This window comes from Pempheris klunzingeri, chromosome 7 (genome assembly GCF_042242105.1).
Source record: "Pempheris klunzingeri isolate RE-2024b chromosome 7, fPemKlu1.hap1, whole genome shotgun sequence".
Taxonomy (NCBI): domain Eukaryota; kingdom Metazoa; phylum Chordata; class Actinopteri; order Acropomatiformes; family Pempheridae; genus Pempheris; species Pempheris klunzingeri.
Window position 1 is genome coordinate 18,986,411 of NC_092018.1, and position 27,830 is coordinate 19,014,240.

Below are 27,830 nucleotides of genomic sequence, written 5' to 3' on the forward strand. Positions count from 1 at the left end.
CCTGGCTTCTTATAAACAAAGTGTACAGGTAGATACAGAGGCTGAATCCAGTATTGCTTTGTTGTGAAACATGACAACATTGTCATTACAGACCTGCCAACACAGTGATTCAGCGTATTCAGACCGTGTATGGCTCCGTTTGTCACGTTAAAGTGTCTCTCAGGAACAAAAGCAAGCTTCAGTGTCGTCCTCTAGGGAGTGTGTCTTCAGCACTCCTGTCCCCAGTGTGTGTGTGTGTGTGTGTGTGGGTGTGTGTGTGTGTCCAGACCGGGATAGCTGCTTAGTGTCTCAGCACCATAAAGTGTCCATGTTGAGGTGGACTCTGGGTCTGTCCTCGTGGCCTTCAGATGTGAAGTCATTGAGAGCCTTTGTCAATCAGCCACGAAATGTCTCCAGTCCTGCGAACCCAAAGAACAGCGGTGAGAAACATTCACATGGACACGTTTCTCCAGTCGATTGATGACTCCTAACAATATGAGTCAATGTGCTTGACATGGAGACTTGGGAAAAAGCTCATGTTTGTTCGTACTTGCCGAGCCGTGCTAACATCCTTCAAATTTTGAGTTTGCATTATTAGAAATGAGAGACATGAGAGACATGAGGGACAGACGGAAACATATGCAACAACAATAAAGTAACAACAACAACAACACAGTAACACTGTCTTTTACAGGTCCCATAGTTTACAAATGTAAGAATGAAGGAACAGACACGTAAATTATTTTGAAATATTCCTAGAAAGGACCTAGAAATTAATTAATTACAACCGTTTCCTAGTGCAACATAGAGTCATTCAGTTAACATTGTGTCTATGGGCAAGAATCTCTATTTCACATACACTTTTTTAACATTAACATTTACTAGCAGTACTGTAGCTAAATGATTAATGAATAATTTCTAAGACACTAAAACACACCATAATGTAGCTGTAAGCAAATCGAAAGACATTTTTAGGACTTTATTAATGTGCTGGTCAAGTCCTCCTGTAAGACATCTCCGACTGGTACAATATTATGTAATATTACATATAGAATATTTAATAATATGTAACAATTCTAACCATATTTTTAAAAAATCATATTTTGTAAGAATATGTGTTTAAATGTATCAATTTGATACAGAATTAATAATTTAATTATGAACTATTTACTTAAATAGGAAATTATGTAAATTATATTTTTGTTCACTCTCCATGACAGCTGAGCAAACTCCATCTGCAGCAAGAAATCTAGCAAGTGCACCTTTAGTTTTTGAGGTTTGTGTTTGGTCAAACTTCATAAGTCTTAAACACATTTATTAACAGTTTTTGCATGTGAATGTTTGTCTATGTGTATAAACAATTAATAAATACTTAATAACACACTATGGATTGCTTGTGTCTTATTACGATCACAGCTAATGCTATGTTAATGTTCTGTTGATGTTATTTATCACCTATTTACTGTTCATACACCTGTTATGGATGCTTTATAGGACAGTTACATTTGTTGACAAATGTGTTTTGTTTAATAACTGCTTGCAGCTAAATTATAGTGTGTTTAGAGATGCTTGTAAATACTTAATGGGGGTCAAAGCGAAGTGGTGCCAGCAAATCCTCTAGAAATGAATGGCTGATTATAGGCACAGAAATCATTCTAAAATAACTTAACCTGTGAAACAAACCATCGCTTTATTAATTCAGTAACAATAACTGCTGGCTTCTATAATACTCCCCATGTGATTAAAGTCACAAGCTCCACAAGTCGATGTGTTTCCTGTCAGAGTGATGGCATTTGTCATGTTTTCCTTCACAATAAAACCTGAGAAACCTAAAGAACATAACAGCTTTTGTAACAGTGACCAGCCCACAGGGAGACTTACTCTACATCTCGCTTCTTAATCGTCTTTCCGGATCCTAAGACCTCTGCCACTCGTGACACAATGGGATCATAGTTCATGCTGGCAACAGCCACCACCTCCTCGCTCCTATAGATGGACCAGAGGAAGAAACAATGAGAGACTATTGTTAAATGACGTGAGGAGGCACAGTTTAAGACTAAAATAAGCTCATGAATACAGAGAGAAAATAACAGCTGTACATGTTCCAGTTTATTTAAGATTGTTGTCTAAGAATTAATACAAAATCAAACTTACCTGGTGTAAAACGCCACAAATCTCAGTTCATCCAGATCTCCTTGTATTATGACATCATCAAATCCATCGCCATAACCTTCACAAACAGTAAACAAAACACATGCATCTGTGGATTTGTCAACAGCAAAAAGAAAAAGGCTAAATTCTCACTCTCAGGTCTTTACTTTGAATCTCACAGCTAGATGGCAGTGTTGTAATTACACTTGACAGCAACCTCTGATCCTCCTCTCACAGACGTCTGCCCCATAACACTGATAAAACGTTACAGCAAGAGCAAACAGTGTTTGAACTGACGATACATGGAAGGCCAGCCTACCCGCATAGCGTATGGTCTTCCCAAACATGGCTGACCAGAAGTAAGGCACAGTTTTGATCTCAGTGGCCCTGCCCATCATGCTGAGAGCTGCCACTCTTCCTGTCAGTGAGGTTGAAAAACAAACATTTACACGCTTGTCTTTAAGCACATAAATCATCATCCAGTAAATGATAAACTCCATGGTCCCTATCAAGCTGTTATACACTCACCGTGTACGTGAGCCATTTGCCAGTGAGGGATGTTCACCTTTTTGTTGTTGCGTGGCGGGAAAGGAAAAATCACCACATCTCCTCCAGCAAAGACCCCATCAGCATTTGTCTGCATCATCTGGGAAAGAGTTTAGACGAGTGTATTAACAAAATGGGGTAAAACACTTTCACTCAGGCTGCAGGCTTTGGAAAATACCTTATTGACAGTGATGAAGCCCTTGGAGTCCATGTGGATGCCGCTCTGTTTCAGGAAGCCTGTTGCAGGAACACTTCCTGCAGGAGAGGAGACGCATGAGATGTTTCAAAAGCTGCTGTGATTATATTCCACTGTGAATAATGCGGACAGATTTTGACTCATCATTATCATCATCATCTTTGACATCACCTGCTCCGATGACGCACACGTCAGCCCGCAGGACTTTCCCACTCTTCAGCACCACCTCTTTCAGCTGAGACAGGAGAAACAAAGTGTCCAGGCCATGTGCTAGATATGCATAGTGACGCACTGACAGCTTTGACGCTTATTCATTCTATGGGTTTTAACACAAAATGGAGATTATTCTTAAAGCTCCTAAAAACCTTTTTTTTCCTCCAAGACTTTTCCTGTACTTGGTGGCGGTGTCCTACAACCAGTAACCACACAATTCTCCAAAGTTTTAGAAAGTCCCTTCTTTTCTAAATTGGAAAACTGTAGTGCCACATGACCAACCGTGCTATGTCCAAAATCACACCCTAATTTAGTACACAGTGGACTAAATTTAGCTTAATTCTCAGTGTGAAACTCATCCATGATACTGTTCCCTCAAAAATGCACAAATGTTGATCTCAGCATGCAGTGAGAGGGAGTGATCTCAAACACAGCACAGAGTTTTGAAGCATTTGAATCAAGATAATTAATAATCCTTTGAATAATTTGTGAGGTTGTTTGCTTCTGTTGCCAGCAATCAAATCTGCTCAAACCACAGCGACACACTCCCGACGAAGCAGGATGTTAAACTCCTCATAAACAATAAATCCTGGACGTCTCTTTTCTAAATCTAAAGTGTAGTTGCTCTTTCAGTGGCGTGATGTTTTAGAGAAATACTTTGCAATCACATCTCCATCTTCACCCCAAATGAGGCTGATTTCCTTGCGTCTTTTACTTTATTTGACTCGTCTCCATTGTGGATTAAACAAGCATCATGTCATGCTGTTTCTCTCACTTTCTGAATACCTGTCCATGATGGCCAATCATCTCTGACACCTCGTTCAGCATGTAGAACTTCACCCTGTTTACCTCAAACAGCTGCGAAGACAAAAACACGCCACAGACACAGTAACCATGTGAAAACATTTGCATGTGTTTGCTTGCTAACGGGAAGATTTACTGTCTCTCTTGTGGCTGCCGGGGAGAGTAATGGTGTTGGTATTCTGGAGGAGCTTCATGTTCTGAAAAGCTTGATTTCCCGGGAGTCTGTCCGTACCTTCATTATGGCTTTCCCTACTTTCTCCCCGAGAGCTTTTTTAAAGGGGACTGACTCGATCCCGATGACAGAGACTGAGTGGGCCTTGTCAGTTAGAGCTGCAGCCACCTCCATGCCTGCCAACACAGCAGATGAACAGCATGCAGTTAATATACGAAGCTGTTAATGCAAAATGATACAGGCGGGGGAAAGATTAAAGAAAAAAAAACCAAAACAGAATAAACGAGTAGAGAGCTTGCGGGCGTCACTGAATGGTTTGATGAGAATTCAATTGGCATGAATCATAAGTTATGGCTTTCAGAGACACCGGGGTTTGTATTCATCAAACTGTTTAAAGCTTTATATCAAATTTCATGTTGCTTAGAATAACTCTTGAACGTAAGAGTCGTCTCAGAGTAGATCCTATGTGGCTGCAGTACAGACACATTGATTTTACAAAATAATCTCTGATGTTCCCCAGATGCCAGATAAATGCTGGTCTCTGATTGGCTGTCATTAATCACGTCATTGATCACTTGAGAGTCACATGTGAATGTGTTTTAGTCTTTACACTCAGAGAAAAACGTTGCAACTCCTACGTAATTCTTCCCTAATGAACACATGTGGACGAACCTGTGGAATCAGTGTGTGTGACAGCTCTTTCCATCACCGTTATCAAAACACCAAAGTAAGGAATATCATTTGTTTCATTATTTGTTTTTGAGACGTTGAGGCAGAGTAGTTACACGCACATCACGGCTAACAGTAGAAAGCATCAATGAAAAAGAGGTAGCGCCTGCACACTTGCTCCTTGCCACAAAAATGTTTTTATTACTGATAATGTCTCGATCCTACTTGGAATGGTGGCGGTGACATGATGGTCCTACCTGTGGAGAGATGTGTGTGTTTTCTCTGAACTCTGACACACACACAGCTTTAAGGAGGATAACCAGTGTGGAGTCTTTCTTCTGCAAACACAGGTGTTCTTGTTTTCCTTTTCATTTAATTGCAAACCCCCATTTTGATGGGGATGAATGCTGTCAGTGATAAAAACCATCAAGTTTGTGGCATGAAGCAGGTGTGCACTCTTTTTCATGTTTTTGAAACTCCAGCAGAATTTCAGAAACTTATAGAATAAGTGCCAAAGCATTTTGAAGCTGCTCGTGTTGTTTTTCAATATAATTTGTCACTCATCTTAATCAGGACAAATGAGAAGAATATAACGGAGTCTTTTTCTCACCGACAAACGACGTCCCTACAATCACAGCATTCTTGTTGTTGGCCAGCCTCGCTATGCTGTTGGCGTCCTCAGGCGTCCTAAGGTGAAACACGTTCCTGACATCTTTGCCTTTGTAGTTCATTGGTTTGGGTCTTTCAAGCATGAAATAGAATCAATCAGGTGTCAGTTTATTCATTTATAATATAGATATTATATATCAATATACTGTTTTTTTTCCCTTACTTGCTTCCTGTAGCAATAAATAATTTTCTGTACTCCATCCTCAGGCCATCTTCAAAGGTCACAGATCGTGTTTTCACATCTATGGCCACGGCCTAAAGCAAACATCACGGAGTCACACGGTTTTACACGTTGGATTTTCGTGGAAATTGCCAAAGATCTAAATGAATCAACTGATGCATCACTAGTCAGTATAAAATCAGTCTTCACTTCACCTCTTTCTCTGTGAGCAGTTCAATGTCATGGTCCTGTAAGAAGTCCATGGAGCGCAACCTCAGCTGCTCTGCTGTGCTGTCTAAGGACTAAGAGTCAGCAAATTAGTGCAAATGAGTGAATCCATCAATAAGAAAATAAAATTAAACAAAAATCACAGAATCCAAAAGCAATCTTTCCCAAACTGTAAGCAGCCAGGTTATAATAATCTTTTCAAGCTTTTCATGGAGGTGGAAAGTCACATCCTTTTAGATTCAGTTACTTCTGCACAAGTTGCTTTCTTTGACTCTTTGTTGCAGCTGTTCCCCAGAGACCTCCTGTTTTAGCACCACTGACCAAAGCAGCACCTCTGCAGTCTGTTACATAACTTTCTTGGCAAAGTCACTTCTGTCTCAGTTTATGTGGTCAGGGTCTGTGTACAAACCTTACTCAGTTTTGGCCTGTCATATGGAGGATGTCTGTCCATGGTGCACATGACGATACGGTCGGTGAAGCCCTCTTGCCTCAGCGTTTCTGCACACACCAGACCTGCTGGACCTGCGGAGGCAGGAAAGAAAGATAAAGAGGGTCATTTCTGAGAAATCGCTAGTGTACTGGATCCTTGTTGTTCGAGTAGAAAACACACTGACCTGAGCCAATGATGAGAACATGGCTGAAGCCCGTGCTGGAGTTAATGACTGCTGAACATCGTGCCATGGGCTTTGACCTTTTCTGTGACTGAAGAGCCTGGAGATGTTTAAAAAAAAGAAGAAGAAGAAGATCTCACATCAATCAGACGGTCTGTTCATTCTCCCGCATTAACTCTCAACATTCTTTTTCTTGTTACCTGCTTGTTTGCACGAATGATCACCTTGTCCTTTTCAACTCTGACCTGGAGCAAACAGACATGAGCGATGTGTACACTTTTTGATGGTGCTTAGAGACATGATAAGGCAGGGAATGTGTTAAGAGACGGCACCAGCAGGGAAGGTCACCTGGAAGGTGGGCAGGCTGTCCAGCCCGGGGAAGTCCTCGATGTCTCCTGTTGCAATGTTGAAACACGCACCGTGCCAGGGACAGCGCACGTGTCCTTTTGACAGCACACCTGGAATGACCAGAATGTCAAGTGTTTGATATTGCTATGTTATTAACAATGATGAAATCAAATGTCTTGAAACAACAATACTAACCTTTGACCAGTGGTGCTCCATAGTGTGGACACTTGTGGCCCATGGCGGAGAACTCCCCGTGCTCTTTAATCAACAAAGCTCTGCCACTTCCCAAGTCAACCTCTCGCATCCTGTCGAAGCAAACACACAAAAGCAAAAAGAGGTGTGTGTGTGTGTGCATTCACAAGTGTTTTCTGATTCAATCCTACTCACAAAGAAAGTTTTGGCAGATGAAAACCAACCAGGAAGACCAATGTCACAGTGTTCTGTGATGTAGCAGGTAAATCTCTCTATCTCTATCTAAGCTACACTCTGTTCAGTTCTGTTCACTGTGTTCATCAGCTTATTAGTGGGTGTAGGTGTATTGAAAATTGTATTTTTCATTGTCTTACTGTCCATTTTCCAGATCTTTAACATGACAGACGGAGGCCTCCACATAGTCCCGTGGTTTGTGGTAGAGAGGGAGCGGGGTGGAGTCGTCATCAGAGCCGTGTCCCAGGGCCCCGTTCGGTCTGCACTCAGCAAAGGGACTCGCTTTGCCATTGGGAGACAGCCCATCCACCTCTTTTTCTTTTTCCAGGAGAGAGAGTTCCACTTTAACTTCAACTGCACAACACAGACACGTCTCACTTAGAAAATATGTGAAAACGCATGACTGAACGCATGCAGCGCCATCACAGTTTCTCTGAGTCATATGTGCAGTAAAATTAGGTTCTAAGCTTTCAAATAGAAACCATTTTCAGTAATACAGTTATATAATTAACGCTACCAAGTCGACTGGACTTTTATTCCTGTATATCTGCCTTCAGTTATCTTATTACCATCCCGCTCCATTTCTTTGGAAGAGTGATTTGCCTTTCAGCTGGCAGAGACGTCTACAGCTTTGGGACAAATCGAGTCTGACACCTCGACAACTGAAACAAATGAAAGCAGGAAGGTGCATGTGTAAGGGCAACCCAGTCTTCCTGTCTTTTCTTTTCCTTTCTGCTTTTGTAGTGAGTAGCTTAAACTACATAAAGATCCATAGAAATTGAGACTCAACATGTTCCCACTAAATTTAAAACATCAATCAATCTGTGTACATCTAAATTAACTGGATTAAAGGGGATTTTGGCAGGATAACAATGCCTTAAATAATGAGATGTCCATAAAAACAGAAAAGCCATTAAAGTACGGCTTAAACCAGCATTGTTTTGTGTATATTTTAAGTTGTGCTGCTTTCCTGTACAGACAGTGAAGAAAACAGACTATATTTATCTGTCTTTTGGGAGACATTCAGTTTTCTTTGATGACATCTGATGCGCCGCTCTTGGGTTTATATTTCTGAACATTAAGAAACAGTTGTGTAACCCCTTTTCACTGCAGCAGGCTTTATCTGTTCGGCTGGAAAAATGTGCTGATCATCCGGTTCTTACACAGTAATCTGGCTGGAATTTTCTCCTGCTGAGCGAGTCTTAATTAAAATCAATGGAAAATCATAATAGTGAGTGCAATCGCAGGAGAAAAGAAAGAGAAAGCTTTCCACAGCCAAAGAGAATCTCTCGATGCTGCTCTAATGTCTGCTGCTAAATCACCACACAGACGCTTTGTTCAATCAGTACTAAAAAGTTACCTGCTTTAGATCACGGTCCTAAAATATGTCCTGCATTGCTTTTATTTTGATCTTTTCTGAGCCTTGACACTGACATTCCCCTGACATGTTTCGTTGTGAATTTAGATCCTTATGTATATGTGAATCTCTCTCCTCAGATTAGATGGTAATATTATCACAACTGATCCAGATCTCTACTTTATGTTGACACTTAAACGATGAGGATGTTCATATTTAACACACGTCTGAGTCGAATCTGGTCACAAACGTGTAAAAAACTTAAACAAACTTATACATCATATATCACAAAACTGAGCTTAGACTTGGTTAACCTCTAACTTGTATAACACTAAAGTATCGGTGATGAGAGTCATAAAGGACTGAGCAGGCAGACACAATCATTAAACACACAAAAGGTCTGGTGTGATTCATTATAACTGGCTTTAATGTAAGGTTTGTATCCAAACTGTGCTTTGAGTTCTGTGAGGGCAAACTAAACCAGCTTTCACTGTCTCCACAGTGTCTTTTTCAGCTACATAAGATGGACATTAATGAAAACTAACGTTCAATCAGTGCTAGTGGCTCCTCCCAGAGTTCATGCCTACGCACGGGTGCCTTCTGTGATTATACAAAATTTACAAACAATCTGTCAAAAAACGTTCCCTCTGTGTGAAAGATGATTTTTAGATTTTCCTGTTACGTTTGATTTGTCATTGACAGTAGCTGGAGGTCACGCTGTGATAGACACTGACTGATTAGTCCTCAGAGACCTGGCAGTCAACAGCCTCTGTTCAGTCATTTGTACACAGACTAACTGTCCCCTGTCTTCCTCACTTCACCTCCATGAGATGCACTGAACACTGATACACCTGAATGGGAAGTACAGTGTGTTATCATCACCAACACGATTATCACTAGCGGTGAAGCATGATAGCTAATCTCGTAGCCCTGCTAACACTGAAATGGATACACACACAGTGTCGTTTTTGGATATGCATGTCTCAGTATGTAATCCTCTTGACCAAAGATGCCACAAAGAGCATTAAAATTCCTCCCACACAACACACTATACTGCAAACACTGGAGGCTGGATATGAGAGGACATGTATAACAGGATTTGGAGGCTGTAGGTAGCTTTGAAAATTATTCAAACTGAACAAACTGTCCCTAAATGTATATATTTTAAAACAGCTGTTAATTTTTACCACTGAAACATGGAAACATGCAATCAGCAGAATATTCAAACATGTGTCTCCCAGGTGTTAAAAGTAAAATATTTAGATTAGAATCACATAGCGTTTCATTCAGCATTATTCCTATATTTTCCTACTTTCCTATTATCTTCACGACTACAACACAGACTGTCATGCCATGGATTCTATGGATTAAAGTAAATTAACAGCAGGGAATATTTGTAAGAGAAGTTTTCAAACCACAATGAACCCTCAGCCATCTGCATACCTTTCCAGCTGAACACAATGCAGCACATAAAGATTAATAACATTGAGCTTCTTGTGTTATCAATACAAAGACTTGGTCTCATGTATTGATTATGGCATCTTATAAGTGATTTCTATATTTGATAACAGGAACTATCCTTAATAATAGAGTGAGTTTTTTCAATCACATCACCCAGCCTGACTGGATATACTAAAAGCGGATAGAATCTACAGGGTGAACAAAATAACATGAACACTGTTTCATATTAATCAACAGCCCAAACAAACAAATCACTATACAAGTAAGATGTTCCTATTATTTTGTCTACTGCTGACTACTCCAGAACCAACCATTTTTCCTTCTCTGTCTCGTCTTGTACTGGTTCTGTTTATGTTTCCTTTTAAACTAAACCTGCTCTTGATTGAGTGACGGAGAAATGTTGGTTACCTGGTTTGGGTTTGGAGAAGCATCCTCCCATGATGGGCCCAAGATTGAGGGACGCCCAGGGAGAGGGAGGGAGGGGGGAGAGGGAGGGGAGGTGCGGTCAGATCCTCGGGCTGGGCCGCTTGGTTGGGAGGTAACGATAACACAGAACTGTGCGACTGAGAACCTGCAGGTCCGGGCTGGCCATCGCACACGTCAGCTCCTCCACATAGTCTGCATGGATGGAGGGGAGTGGCATCGTCAACAACACAAACACACACACACAGACAGATCTGTGTCTCACTGCATCTCATGAGTGTGAAGTCTAACATGCTGTTGTAGTATAACAGGGTTTTTTTTCCCCCCACCTCTCTTACAACAGATGTTGTTTGGTGTTGCTCAGGCAACACTTTTCAAATTTTAGCTCTTGATTCACAATTTTGTTTTTCAAGCTGACAAAACATTTGTTGGTCCTGTGGCACCTAATCAGTCATAGTCACTATTTAGTGTCTCAAGTGTCAGAGTGGAGGAACCAGGGTTTGACTGCCAAGGAAAGCCAGCCAGTCTATTTTCTGTGTATGTGTGTGTCTCTATAACATGTTAGTGCTTGTAAAAAGGAAGCAATTGTGTTAATTAGGAACGTTTCCACACACACTGTTACCTTTGTTCATGCATATTGCATGGGAAAGCGTTAAATATTAACAGCAGTCCGGCACCTATTAACTTTCTCGTCACACTGCGCTTTAAGAGGGAAGCAGGGGCCCCTTGAGTTTCAAAATCCCCCTTGTTTTGTTGCCATGTTGCCCTCACATTTCTGCCAGCTCTGGTATTTCACCCACACATACAGTAGTTAGTCACTCACAGAGCACTGGCTGCTAACGCGGGATGGCAGGTGTATCACTCAACATGGTGCAATCCATCACCAAATTATCCTTTTGAGGTACAAGCAAAAGGACTGCTTGATATTCTGAGCACAGCTTAATGTCCTTGAACTTCAGAAAAAAAAAAGTGTGCAGCGTTGAATGGAGCACTGCTTAGAAAAAGTTCCCGAGAACAAATGAGAAATGGAAAGATCTCCTCTGACTGGCCACAACTTTGCAGCTGAGATTGAGTTGTTGTATCTAAACTATGAATTTGTTGCAGTGGGTGAAAGTAACTACAGACAATTACTCTAATGCCATATTTAAGAATAAATTTAAGGTGCTTGTGCTTTATTTTAATATATCAATTTTATGATACTACCTTTATTCCACCACATGTCAGAGGAAAACATTTCTCCTTCCACTACATTTATTTGACAGCTATATATTCTAGTGACTTTGCAGATTGATGTTTTATGTAAATTTAGAGAAAAAAACAACAACATGTAAATCAGTGATTCCCAACCTATTTGGCCCGTGACCTCCTACAGAAAGCGCTGTGCTGTTGGGTCCCCTCATTATATTTCAGATGTCTAAGTTGTTAGCAGTTCCACCAAAGAGAGATTTCCCCTCTAAGATTCTCACATGGTTTCATTTAAATAAGTGTTTACTGCCCAAAGCAGTAAAATGATCTAAGTATCTAATTCACAAAAAAGAAGAGCCCAAAAACCAATAAGAGATTTGTGCTTTTCTTCTTCTTCTACTTTTCTCTCTCATTAATCTTCTCACAACCCTTCAGTTTTGTCATGTGACCCTCCGAGGGACCCGTGCCATAGTTTGGGAACCACTGTACTAAACTACCTGACTGTAAATAAAGTTGTTAAACCAGCTCCACCTTGACCAGCTGCAATCAATATATCAGCCACAGGAGCCATTTTTCTGCAGAACCACTCACACTCCAATACTTTTAATTAGGTAGGGTTTTAAATGCAGCTCTTTTACTTGTAATTAAGGTTTTTTTTTTTAATTTAAGTAAAGGGTCCAAATAGTTTTTTTCATCACTGTCTTTTGAGACATTTTTCACTGGACAAGTTGTCACTGGAAGTAATGTAAAGTCAAAATAAATTGTAGCCAATGATGGTTTTAGCTCTAATATCTTGTCGGATTTTTGGAAAAGCCTCTTTTTTGGTCTGTATTCCTGCAACTTGCATCCAAATCTCTGTGCCAAGCATTTTCCTGCATTCAGTTAAGAGCCCTTCTAACCCAGCAGAGCCTTTGATGTTGTGTGTCTCGCTAAACACAGAGCAACATATCAAATCACTCCCCAAAGAGAAAGGCTGAGCACTAAGACTTCTCTCTCACATGGTGTCCCTTTAATAATTTGTCACAAAGAGCTGGATCGCAAAAGAGCTGCCAACCTGGAGTTCCAGCAAGCCCAAGATATTTTGTGCAAAACTAAAGTAGGTTAAGCAGATTTGGTCCTCACAACATATGACGCAGATCCCGCTCTCTCACTGTTGGGCCTGTCCCCAAGCAGTGCTAATAATCCTGCCTGCAAACAAGTTGTCAGTTTCACTCACTTCCCTACAAATGTAATACCTGTTACTGGAATGTTGGAGGAGAGAATTAGCAAAAATGCAGCTCCTGGTTGGTGGTAAAGAGGCCGATCCATGAACTGACTGTGAGTGAAGAAGCAGGAATGTTGGGCACCAAAGTCTGCCTGCGCTCTGACGGTCACGTCCATCATTCAAAAGTGGACTCAACCTTCAGAAAAAAGAACTTCTACAACAGCAAACAGTGATGTTATTGCTCTACAAACAAGCGAGGGACATTAGAACCCCCTCCTCCTAGCCAGTAACAAAGCGATACACATTTAATTAGTATCCGTTAATTACATTTCACTCTCTATTTCCTAGATTGCAGCAGCACCTGGATAAAAGAGGAGCTGCTGGTTCATTCACCTTCAACAAACCGGTGGTCTGCGCTTTACTCAAACACTTGTTCGGCAGGTGTGTCAGCCTGTAGTTAACGATTAGGGCTCTCTGATCTTCAGCTGATAAAGGACGAGAGCTCACAACAATTTAACTGCACTCTTAATATTTGACCACACCTCATTCCCTCGCTCACAGTTTGCATGTTCTCCTGGTTTGTGAAACACAAGATAAGCCTGAGGAGTCATCCCCTGATTGTGAAAACCAACAATTGAGCAGAAGGATTCAGTGGTCAGTCTATTTTGTTTACCATCAGCTTAAGGAACCTTTCAATGTAAGGGACAAGTGGGTGAAATTGTTGGGGGTTTAAAATTTTTGACCTTTATAGAATTTCTGTATTTCTCATTTCTCTCAGGATGTCACCCAAACTGCCAAGAAGCTTTTGATTGACTTCTATTTACTCCATGCCTACGTGTCGTAACTATAAAAGAATAAAGAGTGGATTACAATTAACAGCAATCCCCATTAAGAAGCTCTAGTACGTGATCAGACATTGTGGGCAGGTTCATTCACACACCACGTTTAATGAATGTTTATACTGCATGCCTGTGGATAAATGGTCACCATGTTACAGACATGGTCATATAGTTAGAGTCATATAGTCAAGCTTATAAAGTTAAAAGAAAAACTTTTGTAATTAGGGTGGCACATAGATGCCACGTGGCTCTAGAACACACGGGTTAAACAATCATTCAGCACTGTTTACGGTCGGCGCTCAAGAGAGAACATTTTGACTTAATTCATCCTTTAAAAAGTTGACCCAAACTTAACATTTTGAAGATTATATTCTTCCGTAAAGCTGGTTAACAATAGCACTGCCAACTTCTATCAGGTCATTTTGCTGCTGTGCGTTAACCTCTCCATGATGTCATGGAAAACTAGAATTGTGGTTACAGAGGGGTGTACACCCCCACAGAGGAGCTGTGCTTCCATATAACAAATCTGCTGTTGACCAGTTTCTCAGCATACACTCACATGAGTAGCAATCACAACCAGTGCAAGCGAAAGTGAGATGGACTGTGTGATACATCATATATCAGTCCCAATTGTTTTAAGAGTTAGTGACACACAAACTATTAAAAACTTCATCAGACCTGTAGATGAGTGTTTGATCTGGACTCAGTTTTACATAAATCAAAACCCGCTATGCACTATAGATCTGTGTCTCTGGTATTGTGACTTCAGTTCGCCACACTGCACCACAGTACATGCTTCTGAAGGGAACTAGAGAGCAAAAAACTTCCATACAAGTACTGTATGTGCCCATAGTGCACAAATGCAGGCAAGAAATGAGTCTGATTCTACACAGAGCATCACATAAACACACCATGTTGGGAACTAGTAAAACAGGGCTGTATTTCCCTGGTTGTAAAGGGAATAAATCAGCTTACCAGCATGCATGGAGCAGGTGCACCGAGATCCTGTCAAAGTCCCCTGTGGAGCACGGTAGCATATTAGCACAGGAGTCTCCTGACAGTCCTGTCCCTCTCTGGGATTGGCTCTGTCCGCTGGAGTATTCCCAGTCTGTGTGTACCCTCCTCCGCTCTCCTCTTGTGCCTTTCGATGCAGCAGCAGCAGCTCTACTGAGTGTGTGTGAGTGTGTGTGTGTGAGTGTGTGTGTGAGTGCACCCCCTCCAGCAGCAGACTGAGCTCGTGGGAGTTGCTCTCTTTCCCTGTCCGAGCCAGTGAATGCAGCACGGAGGACCTCTGCCAGCTCCTCAGCTGTATGCAGTATTGATGGAGTTGCTGAGGGGATGCTAACACAGCATGAATTCTCACCGTTGCCTGCCCTCGTCCTCCCACCCCTCCTCTCTCTCTCCCAAACACACACACACACACACACACTCTCTCTCTCTCTCCTGCCCGCTTTTTTGTTCAGACCCTTTCAGCCATCAGATGTCAAAGACCTGACTTGCCAGTTAAGCCTGATCAAACACTTGCTGCCCTCCTCCCCACTGCACTGCCTGGTCTGACTGCCCACTTATCCCACTGCCTCTCTACTGTGCATGCATTGTGCTGCATGGCTGTGCTGCTGCAGGAGTATCAGCTACTGTCTTAAAACTTACCAGTGTGACATTTACTGTATTTATACTGGCCATAAAAATGCCACTCTTCAGGCTGCTGCATGCCATAAACACTAAAACAGCTTTTACAGTAGGTGTGTGCTACACTTCTTTCAGTGTGTGTGCAGCAGGGAGAGAAAGAGTGAAAGTGCAGTTGGTGCAGTAAATCCCAGTTTCAGTCAGGGGGGGTAGGGTGGAGCAGGATTAAAAAAGTATACTGAGTCTTATAGAAATGAGCTCCCAAGATATTTCCATTCCTTATGCTCCCACTATAGGAGGAACTGTGCCTCCCCTTTAAATTAATTCAGGGACAAGCTCATTCACCTGATAATCTCACATACATATATGCTATTTCTATAGGAATGATGACAGCATTGACACAAGAAGGCGGTTATAGGATGCAGCGTTAACAACCCTCACACCGATTTCACAATGTGTCCAAACAAAAAATGAGTTAAAAGAGAGGTCCACTGTTTTCCTACAGTGTGCTGACAGCTGACACGTGCACATGTGCTCCAGCGTCAGTATGTTTGTGTTGCTCTCTGCGTGCGTTCAGGCACATGTAAAAGCATGATTGAGTAGAAGCCAGAGGTGGGCCGCATGCACATGTACAACAAGATGACTGATCAGGCTCTCCCAGGGAGGGGGGAGGGCCTGCCTCACATCACCAATACATCAGTGTAATTGAATTACAGGGGGGACCGTTTTGTGTAGGGGCCACAGAGAGCTGTAGCATCCAAAAACCCTGATTAAGAGAGGCGAGAGAAGTGAATGAATCATTCATAGCTAGTATGAACTTATAGCCTGCCAAGATATTAATGTCAGCTGTTGTTAGGGCGGATTCAACTTGACTGTTAATTAGCTCTAAAAGGAGCTTCAGTTAAGCGAGTGGGCCTGTTCAACAAGGCCTGGCTACAGTTTGATATGATACAAACTGATTTCAGTGATTTATTCTGTATTTATTCGTGATTTGGTGTGACATTCAAGCAAACTGACAAAAAAAACCCGCCCAAATCAGCTCTGATCATCACAATGTACAGAAGTACGCCAGAGCCAAACAGTGTATTAAGGACTAAGAGGCGCTGGTGCTGCCAAGTCCCTCCCCGAAACGAAATTTAACACAGAGGAGCTGCAGCATTGGAATGCAACTATTCACTCCTGCCCTGGCGGTGAGCTCGGAGACCCCGAGCACCACTGATGTTGGACATTTTTCGTGCTTGTTCAGCTCGGTCAGGGTTTCTGGCCCATGAGTGGGGCTGGAGACCAACTATTTACTTTGTGATCTACTATACATCTATATGTAATTCATCTAAGGACTTCACATTTAGGTTTCCGCTGTTTTTTGTTAAACTTTGAACATAATTTGGAACTCACATTTCGTCTCATTTCATTCACTCATTTATAAATCACTGAACAGAGATGTGAGCTCATATCGTGTGTTTTAAAATCTGGTTTTGGGTTTTCCCTTTTGTTTTCGTCACAGATTATTCGTTTAAACCAAGAATGCATACCATTTTTCATGCAAATGGTATGCATTCACAGTTAACTAATTAAAATCAAGAGGTTATTTTTGAGTTACCACAATTCTGATTGTGCTTCTCACAAATTTGTACTTTTCAATCTGTACTTTTTGTTTTAAAAAAAGGGACAGACTATTTAATTGTATTTTATTGTGTCTAAGTTTCTGTTCAATTTTGTATTTTAATATTTTGTATTGTCGTGACGACCTCTGTATCGCACTCTGGCACAACAATTTCCTCCGGGATAAATAAAGTCGGTCTTATTCTTATTCTATTTATTTGCAGTGGGTTCACGTCTACTGGCAGACAAAGCCTTCCTATCCCATCTATCCAGACTCTGACTCAGGACTTTACAGGAATAAGAACTACTGCAGCGGCTTATTATCGCACCGTACTTTAATACTTTGTGAAAACCTGATGAGGACAATTTCTCTAGAAAAAGAGATTACAGAAACGTGATTGATGCTCTCAGTAACAATTTGACATAGAAGGGAAAAAATAAAACTCAAACAGCCGTGCATGTTACTTCAGTCAGAAATGTTATGTCATTGTTGCACAAACAGAGCTACTGATGCATTTCATATCTCATCACCCAAGTCCACAGGCTGACAGGCCTCCATATGAAGTACATGAATGTGCAGGTGATATATTTGACAATAAGAAATCTATAAAACCTCTGTCTTCAGGTAGTGCTTTGTCCTGTGCTTCACCTCCGGGCTGTTTGGCACACTTGGTGGCCTCTGGTTGAAGTCCGCCATGCACACAGCTATAAAGAAGAGAGTCCCTCCGATGACAAGAGCCAAACCTCCGAACCACCCAGAGAACATTGCTTCTCCATACTCCCAGCGGGGCATCACGTCAGGAAAACCCTCATCCCAGAAGTCCACCACAGTTGTGTAGGCCACAAAAGAGACAGCAGCGAGAGTGGTGAGCCCTGACACCCAGGCCAGCACCCCACTGAAGATGATGAACCCTCTCTTCAGGCCAGGCTGCCCCACACACATCTCGACCCCCTCCAGTCCTGGGAAGACAGCCAGCAGCGCTAAACCTCCAGTGCTTACGGACACTGACATGAGCACCCTGGAGATCTGCAGGTCCATCGGCAGCGCCAGGATGGACTCATAGGCCTTACACTGAATTCCCACCTCCTCGGTGTAGAGGCAGGTATGAAACAGCCCAGAGTACCAGTTCTCCACTTCGTTCAGGTCAGAGTTCATTGTCTTCCACAGTGGAAGGAAGGTGGTGATCAGCGAAGTGAGTAAACCCCCAAACGTCACAAAGAGCGCAGTCCTTTGCATTATTTTTGTCGTTAGAAAAACCATCGTCTGCCTCTGCACATGCACACTCTCCGCTGTGATTCCTGCTCAAGTGTGCAGGTCTGTGGAACAGGTTGGAAGATCCAGAGCGGCTCTGTAGCCCGTCCCACCTGCTGAGGTAGCAGGACCGACCCACTTATTCAGCGTCCTTGATAAAATGCACCTGATAAGTGGGAGATAATCCAGGACTGTGGCATGACAACAGGCACACTGTGTTGTTTCAGTGTTCAATATCATCGTGGTGAACAAGGAACTCTGTTTTTAGATGAAACCAGATATGTCCAGTGGGATTTTGGCCTGTGTGTGTGCACAAGTGGACTTAAATGAATGAAATATGAGCAAGCTGGGCATGATGGGTACTCACAAGAAAGAACAAGAAATATAATTACCGGTTTCACAGTGACCGTACATCTTTTAAAAGCGTAACCATTTCAGATGGGTTTTTTTTATGTTGCTGATAGGACTTGCACATTATTTCAGTTAAAACATTTACACCCTTGGGAAACCAAACGAAGAGCTTTTGATTTGCCAAGTGTCTCAAGTGTCTGGACTATGAATAGCACTTTGTGCTCACTGCAACAGTACTAACAACTGAGTCCAAAAGAGTCCAACACTTCGTAAATTCCACTGAGGGTCTTCACAGATCTTTTTTCAGTCAAGCTAACAGAAAATTCAATTCAAGTGATTCAGTATTTAGGTCATTCCTTTTTCCAAACCCACTGACAATATAACTTCAAAATAAAAGTTAAAAAAACCTAGATTATTCTCAAAATGTACAATTTCCTCATAATTTGATCATTTCACTCAAATCGCATTTACTGACGTTTTAATGTTCAGGATTGGCCTGACTGAAAGACGTTGTAAGAAGTTCCAATTTATACAACAGAATTTAAATCTCAACTTAAAAAGTTGAGCAAATGAAAATCTTTGCAGATGCAAAATCTGGCAGAAGCTGGTGGAATCCACCCTGTCAGACTAAGAGGCATTGTCTGACCTTATCATCTATAGATCTGTGGAAACTGAAACCCCTTGAAGGACGTGGCTAATTTCATGAAAGGTCAAAGATTAACCTTCAGCCTTTTCACATAGTGCATACGTTATAGTGGCTTTAGTTTATGGCAACAGCTTGTGTGAGAATTTCAAGGTCGGGGACACAGAGACTCACTACAACATGACTAATTTTGTATGCGAAGATTTATTAAGGCTTTAAATACATGAAACCCATGTGGGTAAATATTTAATAACAGCATACTGATGTCACTACATACACATTGCTATATTGCATGACAGCTTGTCTGTTAGTGATGGTAACAGGTGATTAGTATGACAAAGATGTGTGCCAATGACAATAACATTAAACAAAACAAATAGCTTTATGACAGACATTCTAGTTATTTTCATATGGTTTTGATTCCTTACAATACATAATTCAGGCTTGTTTACTGTCAGAGCTGAGAATAATACAAATGATGAATACAGATTTATAGATAGATAATTTAATCGTGTACTTTGATTAAGTATCTGAGCAGATAACCTAAAACAAGGTAGCTGAGAGCAACACTTGAACATATCGTCACAAGCATGAATTATTACAGTGCACCGCAAATCTATTCAAAATGCAGCAGCAATACTGAGCAGAATAAAATCTTTGCATTGTTTTCATGTGTGTATAAATAAATAGATGACAAAGTAAACATAAATGGGATTTTTTGGGACCATTTAATAACTGTGACCGAGTTAGAATCTCATTTCTTCACAGATTTCATTCCTCCTTGAGATGCAAGAGTGAGAAATAAGAGCAATTTCAAACTGCATGGATAAAAGGCATCTACTGTGTGAGGGTCCAAAGTAGAAAAAAAAAAAAAAAAAGTACTACAGATGAGGGAATGACTAAGAAGTAGGCGGAGCACAGATGTATGGCTTCAGTAAGAGGAGAAAAAGGCCCGGCTCTTGGCGTCATCCTAAATGTCGGAGCCCATCTCAGCGCACTGTTTGTCTGATATGTGTGTAGCTAGAGACTCAATGATGTCCAACAGCAGCAGCTGGCTGAGAGACCGCAGGTTGGGGAGCTTGGATACCTTTGGGAGGGGAGGAGAGCAAAAAAATGAAACTAAATGAGCCATAAATTAAGACAAGACAATGAGTCAAACTGGGTAAAATGAGGAATAAGCAGCACTTGATTGCTCATGCATGGAAAATGAAGATAAGCCAAAAGAAGCTTAATAGAAACACTAACAACAGAGCAAACACTCTAGTGAAGGAGGGTGAGAATTGAGAGCTTCGCTGTGCCTTTGAATAACAAACAATAATCAGAGTGGCAGTATGACCCTTATTGTTTTGGGATGAGGTGCTTGTACAGCCGGCCGGGCTGTAAACAGTCTGCTCTCTACGCAGAAGATGGAAGGTGATCCACCAGGAGGCCAAAGGCGTCAGTGTCCCGCAAAGAAGATGGGCCTACAGGGTTAGCTCAGCTGCAGTGAGTGGGCAGCAAACCCCTAGGGCTCCAGATACAAGCCCACCCACCTTGATGAACTGGTGGACAATAATGTGCAGGCAGTGCTTCTTCATGTCCAGAGCCTGGGTCTTATCAGCTGCCTCCAGAATCTGAGCGGGGTACATGAGGAGGGAGAGGTGTGAGGAAACGATTCACTGGGCATAAAAAAGGCCCTCAAGTATGGGACGCACATTGTCAAATTAGGTGGGGTGACAACATAAATACCTGCAACACATTCTCCACTGTGACGTTCATCTCCAGATTCTGCTTGCAGTAAGCCTGCAGCCTGTTGTTTGAAAACCCGTAGTAATATGGAGCAGCAAACAGATAGCTGTTTATCACAGGTCAAGGAAGTGTGCTAGATTCTGGTGAAAAAGCAAGATAACGTGTTTTGACCATCCAACAGAAGTTGATTGCTCACAATATTAACACTGGATAAAACACAGCAAAACACAATTATGACAGTAATGTAAGAATAAAAAGCTATACTTTGTTTCTTGCACAGCATCGTGTACGAGCAGTGAGCATAATAATAATGGCTGACAGGGTAATTACAGTGCTGTTCCAATAATGGCCACTAGATGCTGAATGTAGCATTTTTATGAATCCAATGAAAAAAAGTTTACCTTAAAAAAAATCCTAACTCAAGATCAGAAACCCATTTTTCTAACACATAAGGATGTACAAATATACACCTGAATACATCTATCGAAAGGCATATCAACTTCTAGTTTGGTCGGCCATTCACACACATTGACTGCACTGAACTTAATGGTACAAAATTCCCTTCCCTCTGTAGAAAAGTCAGTAAAGTTTTCCCACAATATGTCAGGGTCTCACAGAGGAGAAAATATCGAAGCTATGAGAGAAGTATGCTTTGAGTGTATTTGCCCTGATTGACACTCAGTGGTCACTCACAATTCATTTTTCTGGCTCAAACGGTGAAAAGAACAGACGCTGTGTCCCATTTTAGGGGCTCGCCTAATCAAAGGATGTGGACTCTTTCATTATTCCCTTTCACTGAATTTGCAAAAAATGTTCGAAGTTGTTTTCAGCGTTGTCACTGCAGTGGGCTCAGCCTGGGAAAGACTTTTAATCTGGTGAATAAATATAAAAGCAGTCTGAGACGTTTGAGAAGGATACAGGGAATCCTCTGGAGGCATGTTGACGTCGCCATAGTAGATGTAACGCAGCATGGACTCAAAGGCCTGCTTACTTGGAACCATCTCGCCGATGGAGATATTGACCTGGCCATCCTCGGGCATGAAGGAGCGGAACATTGCTTCAAAGTAACTGAGGACCAAATATGAGAAATATGTTAGAGAGTGCCACACATTCACCACAATGTCTCTAAGTGCAATAAGAACATTTTATCACCTCCCTAAAATGTTTGCACATTTTCACACGACGCAAAACGCATTTCTTGGCGGTCACTGACTTGTTTACTTTCAAGTCATCTTATCTTTACAACTCCCCAAAAAATTTACATTTGTGCATAACGTCCGCACATTGCAGATCATAAAACCTGTTTCGTCTATACCTGGATCGGGCTGCCAGTATGGCTTTATGAGCAGGCCGTGGGTGTCCGTCTAACAGCAGGATAATGTCACAGAACTCCAGGCCGCCTCCCTCCAGGTAAGCCTTCATGTCCTGCACCAGGGAAGTCCCGATGTCCACAGGCTGGTCTGAGTACAACCTGAGAGGAGGCTGCTGCTTTCGTCTCACAATCTCCACAATCAGCGGGGTGGACAGACGCTCAAACTCCTTCGTCATGATCACCTGGTTGAAGTGTGACTCCTTCACCACGAAGTTAAGGCAATGTTCCTTGAGGAAGAAACAGATATAACATTTATTGCACTGAAGACACACTAAGCTTCAACTGCTGGGGGCAGTAAAAATATCATTTGCAGCTGGTGTCGACTCAGTCTTTAGTGGTTTTCAGGACATACCTTGAGCTGGTCCAGTTGCAGCTTGTTGGCATTTTCACAAACGCTGAGAACGTTCTGCAGGTCGACTGATGCCTCAATGTACTGCACACACAGCTGCTCCAGGCGGGACAATTTAAAACTAAGGGCCAGTTTGTATACATCCATGATTAGAAGAACATCCTGGACATGACCTATGGAGACAAGCAAGGAGAGGACAAATTATCACTTTTTCTTGTCTCTCTTGGGAATTGTGGCGGTTACAATCTGGAGCCCAACAAGAAGTGCAACCATGAGGCCAGAGGTACCTCTGCGTGGGTACTGGATCTTGTCCGTGTAGAGGAACTGCATTAAGACTTCAAAAGGCTGGGCCTCTGCTTCCCTGATGGATACCTCTAGCAGCGGCTGTGTGCCTGATGGCCTGTTGCCTGCTGGGATATCCCTCGGGCCTCCAGCTGCCCCTTCATCGCTTTCCTCGCTGCTCTCCTGTTTAGTCTTCTGCACACAAAGACAGCAGATTATGTAACACTTAAGCACGAAACACTCTGTTTAACATTCCAGCTGAGGCTCTTCTATAGCCGTGACCTTTTCAGATTTTAAGTGCTTTTACCGGTTTTAATGTGTAAATTCCGATTAAGCTAATAAAGATCCGTTCTGCACTGTAACATCCTGTTGTCCAGGCACTTTGTGTGTCGATATACAGCATATGAGTACCCACATTTTGTGGCACTGTGGCAGTGAAAGTGAATGTGATAGTCATTGCCTAAAGAAGAGGACATCTTGATCGTCTTCCCTTATCTCAGGGGAAATGAAGTGTATTTGCTGCATGGCTCTGACCTGTCGCTGCCTATCCCAAGCCTGCAGGATTTTCTTCCGCAGCCACTGACATCTTGCAGTCACTATGGCAATATGCCCCAAGACTCTCTCCTCCCTCTGTAAACAACAAAACAAGGAGACATACAGATGGAAAAAAACTTCTAAGCTGGATAATGTGAGAGTCACCTCATAACTTAAATCAGCAGGTTCTGAAACCCCACCTCGCCCAGAATAAACTCCACGTCACAGAACTGACGATTCTCCCACAGTTTGCCATAGTCCTCATGAAGAGTACACTTTGGGTAGCAGGAGAACTGCAAGAAGAAGGAATTCATATTTTTAAGATGTACATAACTAATAAACTACTCTCCAAACAAGCTTGACAGTTCAAGTATTCCTAGTCCATCTTTTCCTTAGCCTGGAAAGGCTATTGACCACATGATGCAAAAATATTTAGAGAATCCGTTTGTGTATTTCAACAATGAATGTCTTTTACGCTAACCTGGAATCTGTACATCTCCCCACTGCGCACATTGTTGTCCACAGTTCCTCCGAAGATGTACATGGCATCTTGAATCACAGCAGCAGCATGGAAGAGTCTCCCACTGGGCATCTGAGGAGGCAGAGACAGAGGAAATTCAGCTCTTGAACTTAAAAAAAATGTAAGGAAGTTTTTCAAAAGCATTGCTTCAAAATTTGTAGTTTGGGACACACTGATAAATCTGTTCACATGCATATCCAGGATAGCTCTACAGGAGGACCCATACTAATGTGATCAGCCCTGAAGGAAAACACTTTAAACACTTTTTATTATCATATTTTATAGTTTTTGCACACATATTTAGCCCGACTAAACAGCTGCAGTTCCATAAAAGAAGTGATAGTACAGTTGGGGCGATAACTAAGGACCAACCAGGGTCTTGCTTTATGATTCAACCTGTCAAGAAAACATACAACTCGACCACTTCCATTGACTCGTAACACAGTTGTTCATAAATCCATTGGGTACGTACTTCACTGTCTAGGCTGGGGTGGATCACCTCCCAGGACTGAGAGTCCACATCGTAGCAGTGCAGTTCGTTTGGCAGAGTGTTGTCAGCAGCACCTCCAAATACATACAGATGGCGGTCAAAGGCAACCATTGTGTGGCCGTAACGTCTCTGAGGCGGCGGAGGGGAGCCCCGCAGTAAGTGTTCAGTCGGAATGCGTGTCCACCTGAGAAGACAGGAGTCATGATGAGTCCCATGTTACACTGGCAACTATGGGATGAGTGACAGGTGAATCATTGGCACAAGCAAAGGGTACTCACATGTGGCCCTTGAACTCAAACTGGAAGAGGTTGTTGGTGATCTTGGCTCCACTCTGACCAGAAAACACAAACATCTTGTCCCTGCATACAGCTACAGGGAAGTTGCAGCAAGATGGAGGAATCTCACCGCTCTGATCGATCTGAAGGACACAAAGGCAGAGACAGAAACGTTAACACATAGAGTACGGTGATGGTGTGCACTCTACTCTCAATGTCCTTCTGGTTATAGTATGTTAAAATCTATTGTACTGGCCTCCTCCCAACATGCATGTTCTCGATCTTGCAGACTGATGGTCCACATGTCATTCAGCCTGCACACGGGGGACATATCTGTCAGTATTATATGCAAAAAAATGTAAATTGTGAAAAAAGAAAGAACAAAAAAAAGCCAAACTTACCTGGCATTCCCATCATAGCCAGCAAATATCCACAGTTTATCACTGTAGACGGTGGCCCCATGTGCAGACCTAGCTACTGGCAAGCTGCAACAGAGACGATGGGCAGCAGTGCTGATTTTCAGTTTTTACAGATTCATACCAATAATACCCAAACTTTTGAAAATGAACAGGTTGGTTTAAACTGAATTCCAAATAAAGAAAGTATTGAAGGAGTTATGAAACATAAAAGTTTTCACTGCAGTTTTAAATTAACACAGTCATTTGCAATGAGGTCGGCTCACAATATGCTTCAGATATAGAAACAGACACACGAAGAGAAAACACATAATGGCAGAAAAACATGCAGAGATTAAACATCTTTAAAAAAATAAAAAATACATTACCTCCCATCCACTTTCCATTCAGTCCACTGCCCGGTTGCAAATTTGTACTCAAAGAGGTCATTTTTGTTTTTCAGGTTTGAGTTTGAGTAGATGTCTCCAGTGTAGCCCCCTGAAAAACATCAAGTCGAGCACTGCAGCATCAATAATGTCTGAGTTTAAAATTGGGTGGGATGAATGACATTTGATTGTGAAGACCGTGATCTTAACAAGTTACCAAAAACAAACATGCTGCTGCCGTAGACGACAGCTGAATGGTGATATCTGGGAGCAGGTGGAGTCCCAGTGGTGAAGGCTCTGGAAGTGACACAGGAAATAAGTCACACTGCACAGCCTATATTAATTTTGATCGATAATTCTTAGTGCATTGATGCAATCTTACCGACACCATGAGCAGTCCTTCACATCAAAGCGTAGCAGGTCATTCAACATATTCTTCCTGTTGGGTGACACAAAACATTAATGCATGCGATGAAGTGGGAAATAAGTATAAAAGGAAAAATGCCTGTCACTGTGCAGTTTTACTCACCCATTATCTCCCCCAAACACATAAATGGCATCCCTGTATGCCACTACTGTGTGTTTACTGCGCCTACATGGAGCAAATGAAGTTCAGGGTGAATAAAAGACTTTAAAAGTGAACATTTAGCCAGTGAAGTGTGATTTAGCTGCACCTACTCATCTGTCAACATGTTACCTTGCTCCAACAAACTCATCACAGGGAGGGAGTCTTCTCCAGCGATGAACAGTCTCAAAGGGGCCAAAATTGAGAGTCAGATATTCCACGCTGTCGGAACAACTGTGGTCGAAATCAACACTTGGAGCCACTTTAGTTGATTTACAGGACATCGTTGCTAACTCATTCAGCTAAATCACCTCTCAGGGCCACTCATCCGCAGCAGTCCACGCTTAACGCCATCGTTAATGTCAGTCCTCCAGCATGAGAGTTAATGTTTCTCACCCTGATATTACCTGAGTAGATAAAATGGTCCGCTGTATCTGTGTTGAAGGACTTGGGTCGCACGGCTAACAGTTAGCTACTAGCGATGCTAACAGCGAACATTAGCCACATAGCTAGCCCTGGCTAGCTAGCTAGCTAGCTAGCTATGTGCCCCTGCTAAGCTGCAAAACAAACAGCGAATGAAAAGTTGACCGAGCTAATAACGTTACTCTAAACAATCTGCTGTGTCCGTTCAATACTTTAACTAGTAGGTAGACTGAGTGGATGAGTTCATAACAAGTAATTAGCCACAATAACTGAATTTAAAACTAGCAAAACAAGAGTAGAGTCATCAAAGAGCAGCAGTCGAGCAACCACGCCCCCGACTGATAGACTGGAGAGTGAGTACTTCCTGTAAAAAATCAATATAATATAATATAATATAATATAATATAATATAATATAATATAATTTCAGACACACATACATATACAAATGAATACATACATACTTATATACATATGTAAATAAAGGTCTTAATCCACATGGGATGTAAATAAAGTATATACTGTGACTATAACTGTCACAAATGTCAATCAGGCATTAATAAAGGGTCATAAAGTAAGTCAGTACATGGCGTTTTGATCAATGCTCTGCAGCTGAGGGATTGTTGCAAAACAATAATAATGGCTTATAATGGCCTGTTAGCTTTTATTAACCACTGATACATTTTAACATTAGTCACAACTGCTAAAAGTTTTATGAATGGTGTTTTATCAGACAGTGGTACTGATTGTACTGTTCTGTATTGGGAATATGTGTTGCATGTTGTGATCAGTTTTAAAGTTGAAGCATGACACTTTATTTGCGTGTGTGTCTACATGTTTGACATGTGTGCACACACTGGGGGGGATATCACATGATGTTTTATGTCAGCATCAGTAGAATCAGGTGGGATTTTTAAACACTGAAGACTCATGTCAGATATACAGTGGATACATCTAAAAAAAAATAATGTCTCACACTGCAGGTATTGTATTTTTTCTGTTTTTTGTGTCCTTAGTCTCACTGTTATTGTTTTGATTTTCATGCACCACCTCTCACTTCAACTCCATTGTTGGCATGTGGCCATCTACACAGCACACACCTTCTTAGTATTCATATGAATGACTTTGCTCAGTCAAGCAGGCCACATAATGTCTAATAGATAGCAGTGTAATTAAATTTGCTTCTATAATTATACTAGTCTCTTAGAGAAGTTGCTCAATCAACAGGCCCACCCGTCTGCGTTCAGGTTCCAACTTGGGATTTCACAGGACTATATTGTAGTGTTTCATATTGATATCCCAATAAATATAACCAAAGACTATATCCTTGTATACGGACAGCATTTAATTGTAGTGATTACACAGTTTTTGAAAGAAATACTCATGCCTCCAGGGAT

The 27,830-nt window shown here is 41.8% G+C and overlaps 3 protein-coding genes across 4 annotated transcripts; all 3 read right to left on the minus strand.

Moving 5' to 3' along the window:
• Positions 1–355: 355 nt before the first annotated feature.
• LOC139204281 (apoptosis-inducing factor 3) lies at positions 356–10,429 on the minus strand. The gene is made up of 20 exons (XM_070834280.1): positions 10,399–10,429; positions 7,313–7,526; positions 6,942–7,051; positions 6,747–6,856; positions 6,599–6,643; positions 6,402–6,498; positions 6,197–6,309; positions 5,775–5,861; positions 5,563–5,654; positions 5,341–5,471; positions 4,122–4,237; positions 3,872–3,943; positions 3,044–3,107; positions 2,855–2,931; positions 2,659–2,776; positions 2,450–2,548; positions 2,134–2,209; positions 1,861–1,965; positions 530–550; positions 356–398 (listed from the first exon to the last, which is right to left on the minus strand). The coding sequence occupies exons 1-20, from the start codon at positions 10,427–10,429 to the stop codon at positions 356–358; spliced, it is 1,821 nt and encodes a 606-aa protein (XP_070690381.1).
• A 7,044-nt stretch (positions 10,430–17,473) lies between these two features.
• cldn26 (claudin 26) lies at positions 17,474–18,145 on the minus strand. The gene has a single exon (XM_070834543.1). The coding sequence runs from the start codon at positions 18,128–18,130 to the stop codon at positions 17,474–17,476; it is 657 nt and encodes a 218-aa protein (XP_070690644.1). The 5' UTR covers positions 18,131–18,145.
• A 1,173-nt stretch (positions 18,146–19,318) lies between these two features.
• On the minus strand, positions 19,319–26,625 carry lztr1 (leucine zipper like post translational regulator 1). 2 transcript variants are annotated; one of them, XM_070834428.1, is made up of 19 exons: positions 26,144–26,625; positions 25,976–26,038; positions 25,829–25,885; positions 25,664–25,743; positions 25,450–25,558; positions 25,067–25,150; positions 24,922–24,979; positions 24,669–24,808; positions 24,373–24,574; positions 23,862–23,972; positions 23,581–23,673; positions 23,381–23,476; positions 22,852–23,038; positions 22,568–22,737; positions 22,159–22,442; positions 21,762–21,911; positions 20,844–20,949; positions 20,648–20,728; positions 19,319–20,202 (listed from the first exon to the last, which is right to left on the minus strand). In XM_070834428.1, exons 1-19 carry the CDS (start codon positions 26,293–26,295, stop codon positions 20,086–20,088), a joined length of 2,340 nt encoding a protein of 779 aa, XP_070690529.1. In that variant the 5' UTR covers positions 26,296–26,625; the 3' UTR covers positions 19,319–20,085. The 2 variants fall into 2 exon arrangements, with proteins under 2 accessions (XP_070690529.1, XP_070690528.1); XM_070834427.1 differs by having other exon boundaries at positions 22,852–23,041.
• Between the last annotated feature and the right edge of the window lie 1,205 nt (positions 26,626–27,830).